Below are 13,069 nucleotides of genomic sequence, written 5' to 3' on the forward strand. Positions count from 1 at the left end.
ATCATTAACATTACGATGGTTACCATTAACACTATTATAAATATCTGTACCATTTTTCATTTAGTCTATAGCAACATTACCTTCACTGTCTGTACCTCTGTGTGTATATTGTGTAGGCTGCCTCTCTCTCTCTCTCTCTCTCTCTCTCTCTCCCTCTCTCTCTCTCTCACCCCAACCGGTCGAGGCAGATGGCCGCCCACCCTGAGCCATGGTTCTGCTCGAGGTTTCTGCCTCTTAAAAGGAAGTTTTTCCTTGCCTCTGTCGCCTAGTGCTTGCTCTTGGTGGGAACTGTTGGGCTTCTGTAAATAACATCACAGAGTACGATCTAGACCTGCTCTTTTATGAAAAGCGCTGTGAGATAACTGTTGTTGTGATTTGGCGCTATATAAATAAAATTGAATTGAATTGAACCTGATGGTTGATATTTATCAGATGTGTGAGATGTGAGCCATTTGATGTGATTAGACAGTGATATTCATTAAAGCCCCCCTCCAGCCAGTTTTAACTGCCGTTTTTGGTGAACGTTCTTTCTCAAACAGAAAATGGGGGTGTGGTTAATAGTCGGACGTAATACATTACCATGACAACCAAAAACTGACCGGCTGGGGTGTTTGCTAACGATATGCTGTGTTAACATCACTACACTGTAAAGTTTAGTACACTTTACTGTCTGGCAGGAGTAGCTATTACTTACCCATGATAGAAACTAATGTGCGCGTATCAGCAATCATACAGCCGATGGTTCTGTCATGCACTGCACACGATAACTCCCACTACGTTTTATGGTGCGCTTACTTTACCGCGGGGGTGTGGGGGGTCTGTTACTCTGTTGAACTTTATGTAAAGACTTCTGATAGCATTTCCTCCGCCGATGCATTGGTAAAACGGCCGTCAGTAAAATGCATGTAGCAGACTGTATAGAAGACAGTGGCAGGTGAAAGTGTGACGCGTTTTCTGTCATCTGTCCTCCAACACCGCATTAGCATGTTAGCATGCTAATATTTACTAATTAGCATACTCAACTCAAAGTACATCATTTGAATGTGAATGCCCTTAGTTTTGCAGGTATTTGGTCATAAACCAAAGTACTGGGCAAACTGAAATTTTTATCTGGTGATGAAGTTAGATTACATGTAGATAAAAAGTGAAAGAGAATCATGTAAGCAATTACAGATCATCCTGATAGGCACATGATTGTGTGTATCAAATTCTGCGGCCTTCTTATAACAGCTGCTGACTAAACGTCGATCTGACATGGCACTAGAAGAAAAGTCAGCGGATTACTAAAGTTAGTAGATTCCCATACTGCCATCCTTAGAGCTACGTCGCTAACATATCTGCGGGATGGCGATGGATGGACATGCCTTTGGTGTGAGAGATTCCCACTGTTCCACGTCCACCAATGTGTCCCTGAGCAAGACATTTAACCCCCTGGTTGCTCCAGAGGCGTGCGACCTTGGACAAAAGCGTCAGTTTAAATATATTCTACCGCAACAACCGCAAAGTTCATACTTTACACTTCAGTGCGTGTTAAATAAATAAATTAGTGCTTCAAAATTTCCACAAACGAAAAAAGCTTTCTAACTGTTCAAGGACGGATCGCCATGGGCTGTATGTGACCCGACTTAAAACTGAAAGCTGTACATTAAGTGTTGCTGTATTTGTGTTGTTTTACTCTTTGTTTTGTAGGTTAGCTAACTTGGTGTTAGCATATTGCACGGCTAATGTGGCTAGCAGGCTCAGCGATGTTAGACTGATGTTGAGATACTGAGGGGCAGTCAAGAGAAACTGTGTGAACAGTAAGTCTCAATTGAAGCTTGCTAAATAACGAGAGTAGTGTGTTGGATGCCTTCAGCTGTTTTTAATGTTGCTTCTGTGGAAATTTAGTTATAATGTTACTACAGCACACGTGTAACCTTTGTTAAAGTTGAATGGAAGCCCATTCTGCGCCACACCGGGCTGTGTGTGTGTGTGCGTTGCTGCGGTATGTAAATTGGTTTGATAGACATGCCCTGAAGGTAACGATATAGCTACATATGAAAAAGTCATGGTCAAACTACAGAAATGATTTTGCTCAGCAATGTCGTGTAACTTTGACTAGCACCCAGCAACCAGCTCAGACCATAAAGCTGCTGTTAGAGGCTCGCTGTGCAGTGAGGTGAGATCCACAGACACACTATGCTATATGGCACCAAATTACTTTATTGATCAAAAATGGCAATAATACTGCATACCGCGCTGTTAAGCCCCAACAAATTACTTCACAGCAACAGCCCTAATTGTTACATGTCTGGGAAATAAGCTAGGGTTTCCAATAGACATGTCACACTGTGGGAATGTCTGCTCTGCTCTGTTTAGTTAGTTCTCAGTCAGTTTTGTTATTTTTTTGTCTTTTCTGTATCTGTCATTTAGTCTGTGTTTGGGCTTCAGTCCTGTCTGTTGTCTTGTGTCTAGTTTCTGTGTGTTTGTGCTTGTTGGTCTGATACTGTCTGTGTGTCTTGTTGGGGAGTCTGGTTGTGTGGTTCTGGTCTGATCTGTTTAGTTTCATTATTATTTTGATTATTCTGCTTTAGTCTGTTCTCGTTATTCAGTTTGTTATTCGGTTTGCCTTATGATGTTTAATTTATTTTTCTGCATTTAGCTTTGCTTCTGCATTTTGATTCAGTTCCTCTGCCTGCTTGTCTGTTCTGTGTTTTGAGTTCCAGTGAGATTCTTGTCCTGTGTTCTGTAACATCTCTTATTTACCTCTCCTTGTTTGCTTGTTTTATGTCAGTTTGTTCTGTGACTCTGGTTTCAGTCTGTTTCCATGTTTTATGTGGTTTTGATCTGTCTGCTTGTTTTTGTGATTGTTTGGGTGATGTTTGTTGGTTCGGTTTAGCTCTTGCTGGTTCGTTGTATGTTCATCCACTGCCGTGTGTCTTCCTTGCCTGCCTGTTTCTGCTGCCTCGTTTTTGGATAATCCTTTTGTTCTGTCTTCCCCTGGATTATTTGTTTATGGACTGTGTTTTTGCTGCTCGGCGGACTACCTCTGTTATGGATTACCTTTGTTGTTTTTTGTTGGCAATAACTTTGGTTTCTTCCCCTTATTAATAAATTCTATGAGACTGTATCTGTAAATGCTCCGACCACTCAAAGCGCTTTTACACTACATCCACCATTCACACACTGAGCCTAAGTGCTCAAACGGAAACTAACATTCACACACATTCATACATCGGAGTTCAGTATCTTGCCCAAGGACACTTCGACACGCAAGCCAGGGATTGAACCGCCGACCTTCCGATTAACGGCCAACCCGCTCTACCTCCTGAGACACATCCGTCCCGCCTACTTGTCCTGAATTTGGGTCCTGTAACCTGTTCCTGCTTGCACACAAGACAGCCCTGACAAGACATCCAGTTGAATATTCACCCATTTTACAACAAATATGTAATCCATTAAACTACATTAAATTAAACATTTTAGATCAGAATTTTAATGACAGTCCAATATAGGTTCAGAATATCAGAGATTTTATTGGTTGATTGAAATTGTTAAATTGACTATAACTTGTGTGTTGATTGGTGGCACTTCTTGAAAACTCACATAATCACTATGTTTTAATGCTTCATACAACTGTACCTTCCAAAAAGAGAGATGGTAAGGTTGCCTTTATAAGGACAGTCTGGACTTCCAATGTGAAGCTCCCCTTTGTTCCCAATCAGAATATGTTTTGTTCGCAGCAGTATGGGCCGGTTGGTGTCAGCAATCACCAGCTTTCCTAAAGGGAAGAGAGAGAGAGGGAGAGGGAGAGGGAGAGGGAGTGATGAAGGCTCTTGGCAGGTCTTTCATGCCCCAGTGCCCTCAGACACCTCCTGTCTTCCTACCATTTATGGCCCTAGGCTCAGACTGTCCACACACACACACTCACACACACAGAAGATATAGCTGGCCAACCACCTGTGTTGCCAGGTCTGCAATCCAATGATTCCAGTTCAGTAGTGGTGAATAGCTGTTGAAGATCACCAAGTATGTGCTATCACCTGTATGTGCCACTTTTCTGTGAAAGGTGGAGGCCCTGCTTTTACCACATTTGTTCATAATATTACCCTGTTTGTGCCTTTACACAATATTTTCAGTAATTCAATTTGTCAGACACTGTCAAGGAACTGACATCGTATAGCAAATGGTTCTACTGTTAAATGTGGCAGAAAAGGCTCTGCTCTTTGATGGAGCTATCAAAGAATCTGAGCACCAATGAGGCTTCTGCAAGGAGAACTAATGCTCCATAATGGAAAAACCATTTGATCTTAGCAAGTCAACAATATCAAACAATATTTCCCCTTGAAAACTCAACACAAAACCTTAACTTAAACTTAATTTAAATCAATATGTTGGTAGCCAGACATTCCGTAGTTAGTCTGTTCATTTGAAAAACCAAAAACTAACATATAAAACGTATAAAAGGTTTTATTCCCTTAAAACCAGTAGATATTGCATTAAAAATACCATAATATTTTACAATTTATTACTTTATCAAGGATAAATTAAAATATGGGTTAATTAATGGAATATTCAGTTAAAAAACTCAGGAGGTTGGGGTGGTGGATGGTGTTGCAGCAGCAAGGAGTGTTGGCATGAAGTGTTGGTGATGTTGCGTTCTTGAATGATGCAATGATCCACGAGTAATTTAGTGTTGCAAAACCTAGCCCACACATGCAAAATTAAATTATATTGTTGGGATGTCTAAGTTTGAATCTGATCCAAATCCAACCCTATCTTTATCCTAGTGATTATTTTGATTTTATTTGATAGCCTTTATTGTCCCCGAGGGGCAATTTGTTTTGCAACAGTAGTCAATACACATCAACCAAATAATAAATAAAATACCTAAGAACATAAAACATACAATGGGTGTTGTCAACATACAGTAAAGCGACCATGAAATATAGAGCACTATATATCCATAACTCCCATATTACAATATATGTGCAACAGCAACCAGGCCTACAGTTTGAGAACAAATTATCTCAAATATCTAATTAATTTGGCCCTTCTAGGGAACGTGTACCTCAGTGAGCCAATGACACAAAGCATGAAAAAACTGACGTTCAGCTGAGGTGAATGCACTTGCAGTGCTCCTTCTTGACTTAACAGAATGCTGTAAAGCTAGAAAACTACATCTCAATTAGCTAACTAACTAGATGGGCATATGGACAGACCAACAGAGATAAACAAACAGACACACGTACACAGAGAGATATAATTAAGTACTAAGGGCAATATAAGATAAGTTGACTAGCTACCTTACAATAGTGTTTGTCAGTTTGATGCTCGGACACAAATAACCATGACAGTGCACCTGCACAAGCATGGAGGATGATGTATGCCCTGCGCATTCTACTATAGTCATACACCATTGTCCCGTTTTAGCAAATTTGAGCACAAAATTAAGTTATTGGTCAAAAAATATTTCTAATAACTTAACTTGAACTCTGCGTTATATACACAAGTTGATCCAATAAAATGTGATTTAGGGGGACTAACTAACCCCACCCAGTTTATAAAATCACACTTGACCAGTAGCTTGTGAGTTGTAGCTAGCATAGAAATGTCACAGAAAGAGGAAAAAGATGTGTTTGAACAAGAACCTGGTTGGGATAAAATTGTGAATTAAAATTCTCTTCATATCTATGTCCCACCCACATATTGTAGTGTACTCAGAAATGCCACATTACAGAAGATAAAGAAACCAACAATTTCACTGTGACTTTAAAGAATGTACAAGATTTATTTTCTAACTTACCTCCATTGAGAATCTCAATGGAGTGGACCGTAGCCGACGCTGTGAGGAGGACCTTCCTGCCATAACCAATTGTAACACGGTGGTCTTCACTGTGTCCTGGCATCCATGGCTGCAGTCCTGGCTCCTTATCTGGACACACTGCAGGAGCCAGAAAATACACAAATATTTAACTTTAAGAGACAGATATAACTCGCCTATGGTGGAAGTAACAAGTAACCAAGGATATACAGGTGCAGCTCAAAAGATTTCATTTTTTGAGCTGCACCTGTATACTTAAGTAAAGTACTTTTAAGTAATTACTTACTGGAGTATTTCCATTTTATGCTACTCTATTTTCTACTACCCTACATTTCAGAGAGAAGTAATGAACTAGGTGCTGGTAACAGCTGTTACTTTGGCTTGTGACTCCTCATAAAAAGTTGTCTAGTTGTGAAGTTTCAGATGTCTGAGTTGTTAGCAGTTCCACCAAAGAGACATTTCTCCTCTGAGCCACAAGGAATTTCTGGAAAACAGTCTACATGTGTTTTTTGGAGTTGGAGAAGGCTTATGACCGTGTCCAATGAGGACTTTTGTGGTGACTGTGCTGCAAGAGTATGTGCGACTACTTGCGTACGTGGACTACTTCTGTTTATACTACTTTCTGGAGTCAGCTTGGTGGAAACGTCCCACAAATGCGCAGTAGTTCGGTTGATGCCCTGGTAGCGTAGACGGCGCGCGGACCTGTCCGTGTGGTCATAGAAAACAGGAGGCACACAGACGTCAGCACAGACCCTACGTTTACCCCCTTTGATGACAATTTTTTCGTCACGAGGACCCTTGCGTACTCACGGACGCATGAAGTATAATCCTTGCTTAGAGACAGGGCAAGAACCTCAAACATCTGGAGGAAGCTCGGAGTAGAGCCTTCAAGTCAAAAGGAGACAGTTGCCCAGTCCCCCTAATGTAAATTATAAAAATAATAGATGGAAAACTTCCACCTATTTTTAGAGCAAATTAAACATTGTAGAACATACTTCAGCTGATGTAGCTTTTATCAGGCTTTGTCACCTTGACAAAAGCTTTTACAGCTGAAACAAAAAACAAGGACTTATTTCTAGACTTACTTTATTCAAAATTATTTTATTATTTCTATACTTACTTTATTCAAAAAAGAAATCCCTCATAAAGGCATGTTATTCATATTTATATACACTATACACCGACCAACCTGTCACCTTTTACTGAAAGCAACAGGTAAGTACACGTTTTCTTGAGGCAGTTAAAAGGCACTGTGGGAAACATTGCAAAATCATGAGGTTGAATTAAATGAGATAGAAAAAAATGTAAATTACAACATTTAAGACCATCTGAAAATCTCCTGTAATCCAATGAGGATTACTGACAGGTTTGACGGTGAGTTTTTCCAGCTGATCTGATTAGTGCAATTCCTTTTCTACTCTTTAACTTTCTTAGCTCCCCAACTATATAAATGGGGGTAAAATAGCACACAAGGTTATTGGCTTGCTCATTCAAGAGTGACCAATAAACCCATTTAGATTGTGTCTGTAATTGTCATGATAGCACTGAGATACTGTGTGTAACTGCTCAGTCTGCCAAATGAAGTTTCAATCTATTGTGTGGTGGTTACCTCATCTCCCTGCCAACTAACGGATCCATCACTGGCAGTGACTGGCCAGGGACCTGAAATGTCAAGTAGATTTCCCAGAGGGCTAACACTGATTGATAAGTGGTGACATGCAATCAGCTGGTTTCTGCTATCTTTGAGTGATGGCTGATTCTGAAGGGCTCAAAGTGTCTGTGGACGTGTTTGTCTGCAGCCCTGCTATGAATCTAAGACACTATTCCCTACACTTCTCAATGATTTCAATAGACTATCCATCTTTGCATGTCAAGCCTAGTGACACTAGCATTGTGGCCCAGTTGCATTCGTCTGTGCATACTGACCATTAAGTTTGGAAAGAGCATCTGAAAAACCATCTTAACTCAAAGTACACGTAAGTCCCTTTATCACTGGATTAAAAAAAAAACACTGGCTTTTGTCTTCAGTGTGAAAGTGTACAATCAGCATTCACTCCCGGTCAAATGACTCTGCAGCAGTCACTGGTATTTATCGGCTCCAGCTCCGATCAGCAGTGATGGAAACATGACACCCGGGTGGACACGCCAATTATCCTGCTTTTCCACCGCGACTCATCCAAATGTTTACATAGTATTAGCATGCTAGGCTAACAGTCCGTCAACTGTGACTTTCTATCCGTGCTGTGATGTTTTTCAGAGCACACAAACGCCATAAACACATCTATCAGCACAATGCGGTTCACAACAGCAGCTACACCTTATTTTTATACTGTATGAAATAAACACAGCAACTATCATAAGATTGTAACTTGCCAACATGCTGCTTTCTATTGTTTACTACCCATCAGAAACATCAGGAAAAACTGAAAAGGCAAAAAAAAAAACACTAATTAGTGTAAATGGTTTTACTAGCTAATCGTAGAACATTGGTCACAAGATAACAGGTGGTTGTATATGGGGAGATATGGTAACACCTGATGAATGTCCTTGAGCTTTCTCTGGACGTCTATTGACAGTATTCACAGAGTAGTAGTCGGTTTCCAGTTTTCATTCAATTTCAGTTTACAACAAAAATAGCTGGAAAAAGTTTTAGAAAAAGTTTTAGTATTCATTTTGCCCATTGATCATTCTTTAGATAGTATTTAAAAAAATGTTATTTGATGTTTGGACCGAGTGTCATGCAGTCTTGGTCATACAGGTCAGGCCAGGTATGCACTGCAATACAATTCAGACTAACAACACTGAAAAAAGTGTGAACACTGCAGTATCTTTGTTCACATGAAATGTACACTGCAGTGAAGCTTGAGTGAAATGGAGAGGAAATTGAGGGAATGCATTGTCTAAACAAAACAAATCTGTCTTAACACATTTGCTAATGAGCTGAACCCTGCTTTATGCTTATATTTTTCACACATTTTAATTTACATATTTCCTACTCAATGTGTCTGACTTGGGGGGTTGTCTCTATATTCACCATATATCATCCTCATTTGCTTTTCTTTTATGTATTCTATTGCTTTTAACTTCTTTGATGTATTCTATTGCTTTTTAATGCCCCAATTTCCACATGACAGGGATCATTAAGCTTTCATTTGGTAAAATTGCAAATCAAATCAAACACCATGCAGACAGCAGCTTTAGCTGTGGTGTTTATAGCCACATTAGACACATGGCTGTATGGATGGCCATGTCTGTTAGTTGGTCCACGTATTAAAATATATCCACAACTATTAAAGGAGGGTATCAATCCTCCTGACTTTGATGATCCTCTGGCATTTTTGGTTTTGAGTGAAATATCTCAAAAACTACTAATACTCTAGGATGTATTGCCATGAAAATTGGTACATTTATGGTGTCCAAAGGAAGAATCCTGATGATGTTGGTGATCCCCTGATGCATAGCATCTAGCGCCATCAGCAGGTCAAAGTTTTCACCTATCTTGTGAAATTACTTGTGACGGCCCCAGGGCCTCTGCCAGGGAGTGTGTGTGTCTGTGTTTTCTTGCAGGGTGTACTTCCTGGCGAGCTGGAGCTGAGGCCATCGGGGAAATCAGAGGCAGCTGGCCACTGTCTCTAGACTGCATAAAACCCACCTCTTCCTGATTGTTGCCGGCTTGCTTGCTTCTTCCTTGTCCCCAGCATCATGGTGTGTTGCTTTGTTATCCTTTTGTTCGTTTACGTTAACCTGGCACTATGTTTTGCCAGCCACATTTGTTAAGCTTTGAAAAAAAAAAGTTACATTGGTCAAATGAAATTACTTTTGGTGATAAAACTCCTTTTTTCTAGTAATCCCTCACTTGTTGTTTCCTCTATTTGCTGTGACCTCTGAGCCAGGCCATAACATACTACATAAATCATCGCAAAATTTGGTGATTGCTGGTGATCCCCCAAACTCTAGTGTCATTTTCAGGTCAACATTTGAATTTGGCGGTTAATGAAACCCACAATCCTACTTTACACTTCAAGTGTGGCTGTTCAAAACAGCTATAAATACTTTTAATTTTAAGTTGTACAAACTAATTCTGTTCAATCATTACCCGATCTTTAGGAATTTAAGTCACCATAATAACCTAAACTGACATTGTACAATCTCGAAAATCATAAATGGGATGTAGTGTAATTCTGGCATGAAGTGGCACTCTTTGCTCATCTATGGCTGTTGTTGCTAACTCTACAGTTTTTAATACCAATCATAACACATCACTTCCTGTGCAGCAGATGACTTTACCTAGGAAAGGAGCTACAAGACCACAGGTGTTGCTGTCAGATGAAAACTATGCATCTTAGAGGTTCAGTGTGTAAGTTTTGGTGACATCTAGTGGTAAGGGTTGCGAATTGCAACCAACAACACAGCCACCACTCACCCCTCCTTTTGCAAGCGGGCTGGAGAAGCTACGGTGGCCAACAAGCTCTGTCGGCTATTGTGCTGACTACAACACGTGGGCCTCCATTTGTCCAAATTTCACTTCTCTTCTTACTTCTAACAAACCAGACAACTTTGTCTTCTTTTTTGTCTTCTCCATATGTATTGACGTACTGACAAAACACCCTCTGTAGAGCAGTTTGTCCGTTTGTGCTGTACACTACCTGTGGTGTTTGACGATAGAAATGGCTCATTCTAAGGTAATAAAAACATAACGGTTCATTATGTAGGATCTTTATACACCACTGAAAACATAGCCTAGTTATGTATATTAAAGCCTCTGTTGGCAGTCACAATAAAGCTGCAATAAAAAGAGCCAGTGAGAGAATTAGAGATATGTGTAGTGAAAAAAACACACACAGGCACACGCAGCTGTGACCTTGCTTGGTTAGATGCTTCGTTTGTTTCAGGAGAAGAATAATGCTACTTCCCCACATGGCATACAGAGAAAAACAAGCCTGCAGTTTGCATGTTTCCTTTGAAAGTACAGTACATATGTTTATGTCATATGTGCATATCTTTCACTGTGTGTTTGAACAGTCTGGTTTGACTCAAAGTCTTTGTTATAAGAGATCCTAAATGACCCAGTCCTGCTGTATAGTTTAGTGAAGGCAAACACCTGCTCTGTCTTCTCTCACTCTCTGTCAAAGCTCCATCTCTCATCCTGGGAAATTAATTTGATGCAGGAATTTGTATCCTTCAACACTGAATGAACAAGCGGTGCTACAAAAATTTCACACAAACTAGGCTAGCTTTCTGTCCTCAAGGACACCTATGTAGGTGCTGTTATATGAGCAGCATAAGTTAGGTCTTTTAAGTGCATGTTTCACCTAGTCAAATTTAAGATTTTTAAGACCATTGTGAATGAAATTTAAAACCTTTATTACGACATCAAAAAAAGAAAACGTACAAAGGAAATACAGTCACAAAATTACCTGCAAAGTAAATAAATATATTCAAATGTAAAAGGAATGAAAACAGGTTGGATGCATAAAAAAAAAAAACAGAATCATGATGGCATGAGTTTGTGAGTGAGTGAGTGTACATAGTACATTAATCTGCATTTGGTGGTGTGATTCAGACTCTTGTTGAACATCAGCACTAATGGTCCTGCCTTTTTGGAAATTAGGTATGTCATAATGTAGGCACCGTTATCTTTCCTGCATGTGAATGATTTAGCAATGTCAGAGTCCGGAAAAATCATCTGAAACAACTCCCTGATTTCCTAATTCGTGTTATAGGATTTGTGTCTAGTCACTGTGTGGAGGACCCAAAGTGCCTCCGCTCTTAATGTTGGCTCTGATCCAAAACACGTAGCCTACATGCAAATTAAGAAGGCATGAAAAAGGTGACATGTTTGCAAACAAAGCTTTCAGAGCCCTGTTTCAGAAAGCAGGCTTAACAAACTCTGAGTTTGTCCCTGAGCTCTGGGTTGATTGAGCCTGTGGTGGGAAACTCTGAATTTTCGGTTCCAGAACAGCTGATCAGAATCAGTTCAATCAACTCTGAGTATGTTGAGCCTGATGGAAGCGCGTGCGTGGGGATGAAAAAAAGCCATAATCAATGGAGCTCTGATACTAGCCTACGATTCACCATGGCAACGGGTAAATAAAGGCAGAGCCTCCAGCAGGTTAGCCTAATTATTTTTTGTAGTGGGAAATGTGTCTATAGGTTAAAGTTTTAGATGTCTATTTTACATTAATAAAATCTTGCTCATTTTGTATTTTATTAATGCTGTCAAAACACATGATTACTACGAATGTTCCAATCAGTGCGACTACAATATGAAAGATTACTCTTCATTGATCAGTTTTATAGGTTAGCCTGCATGTTAAATAGTGATTACTGCAGTAATGTAGCTCACAGTAAGTGTTTTCGGTGCGACTGTCCACAGAGTCACAGCGTTATACCTGAAGACGGACATAGATTTTATTCTGGGCTGAGGATAAATCCACAGGAGATCTGTCTATACATCGATGACAGATTGATAATAAAAACGTCATGTTTAAGATTATGTTTGGGTAAAAAAACTAATAGCCGATCTAACCGAGATTTAAAGTTTTTAAAGATGTAAATGCGTTCAGATATGTGCTTTGATATCGACAGAATGAATGAGGAAATGAAACAGTGTGTCAGACAGCCGCCTCAGGCTCCGCAGGAGGGGAGGAGTCAGAGAGAAACTGACGGTTTTCCAATTTATCCTGTGAGCATCAGTTGCCAGAGTTACTGATCTAGGGATTATCTGATCTCGCTCTCTGAAACGTAAAACGTCTCGGGTTACGTATGTAACCCTTGTTCCCCGAGAAGGGGAACGAGACACTGCGTCGGTGACGACACTATGGGAACGCCCCTGGGCGTGGCAGGGCTGAACTATGAATGAAACTACTCCAATCCTATTGGTGTTACTAGAACGGTAGTGTGTGACGGCGTAACCGGAGGGTGTATATAAGCACGCCGGCACATAAGACACATTAGCCCTTTCTATGAAGCAAGGCACTCCAGGCGGGGTGTGGTGGACCGACACAGTGTCTCGTTCCCCTTCTCGGGGAACAAGGGTTACATACGTAACCCGAGACGTTCCCCTTCGAGGGAACTCGAACTGCGTCGGTGACGACACTATGGGAACGAGATACCCACTTAGGCCATACCGAAACCCCGCCTGCCCCCAGCGTGCAGAACCTGACGGCACGACTAGGAGGAGAGCGCACGGGTGCCGGGTGCAGAAGGCAGGTCCAGACTGTAAAACCGGATAAAAGTGTGAGGGGTGGCCCAGCCAGCCGCATC

At 40.7% G+C, this 13,069-nt stretch overlaps 1 protein-coding gene across 1 annotated transcript in view; it reads right to left on the bottom strand.

The window, feature by feature from the left end:
* Window positions 1-13,069, bottom strand: part of LOC123985987 (cell migration inducing hyaluronidase 1) — a 134,934-nt gene that overhangs the window by 66,479 nt on the left and 55,386 nt on the right. The window contains exons 2-3 of the mRNA XM_046074017.1: window positions 5,786-5,923; window positions 3,603-3,760 (exon numbers count right to left, since the gene is read on the bottom strand). Of these exons, the coding sequence (XP_045929973.1) occupies window positions 3,603-3,760; window positions 5,786-5,923 (296 nt within the window). The remainder of the gene's footprint in view (window positions 1-3,602; window positions 3,761-5,785; window positions 5,924-13,069) is intronic.

This window comes from Micropterus dolomieu, linkage group LG17, assembly GCF_021292245.1.
Source record: "Micropterus dolomieu isolate WLL.071019.BEF.003 ecotype Adirondacks linkage group LG17, ASM2129224v1, whole genome shotgun sequence".
Taxonomy (NCBI): domain Eukaryota; kingdom Metazoa; phylum Chordata; class Actinopteri; order Centrarchiformes; family Centrarchidae; genus Micropterus; species Micropterus dolomieu.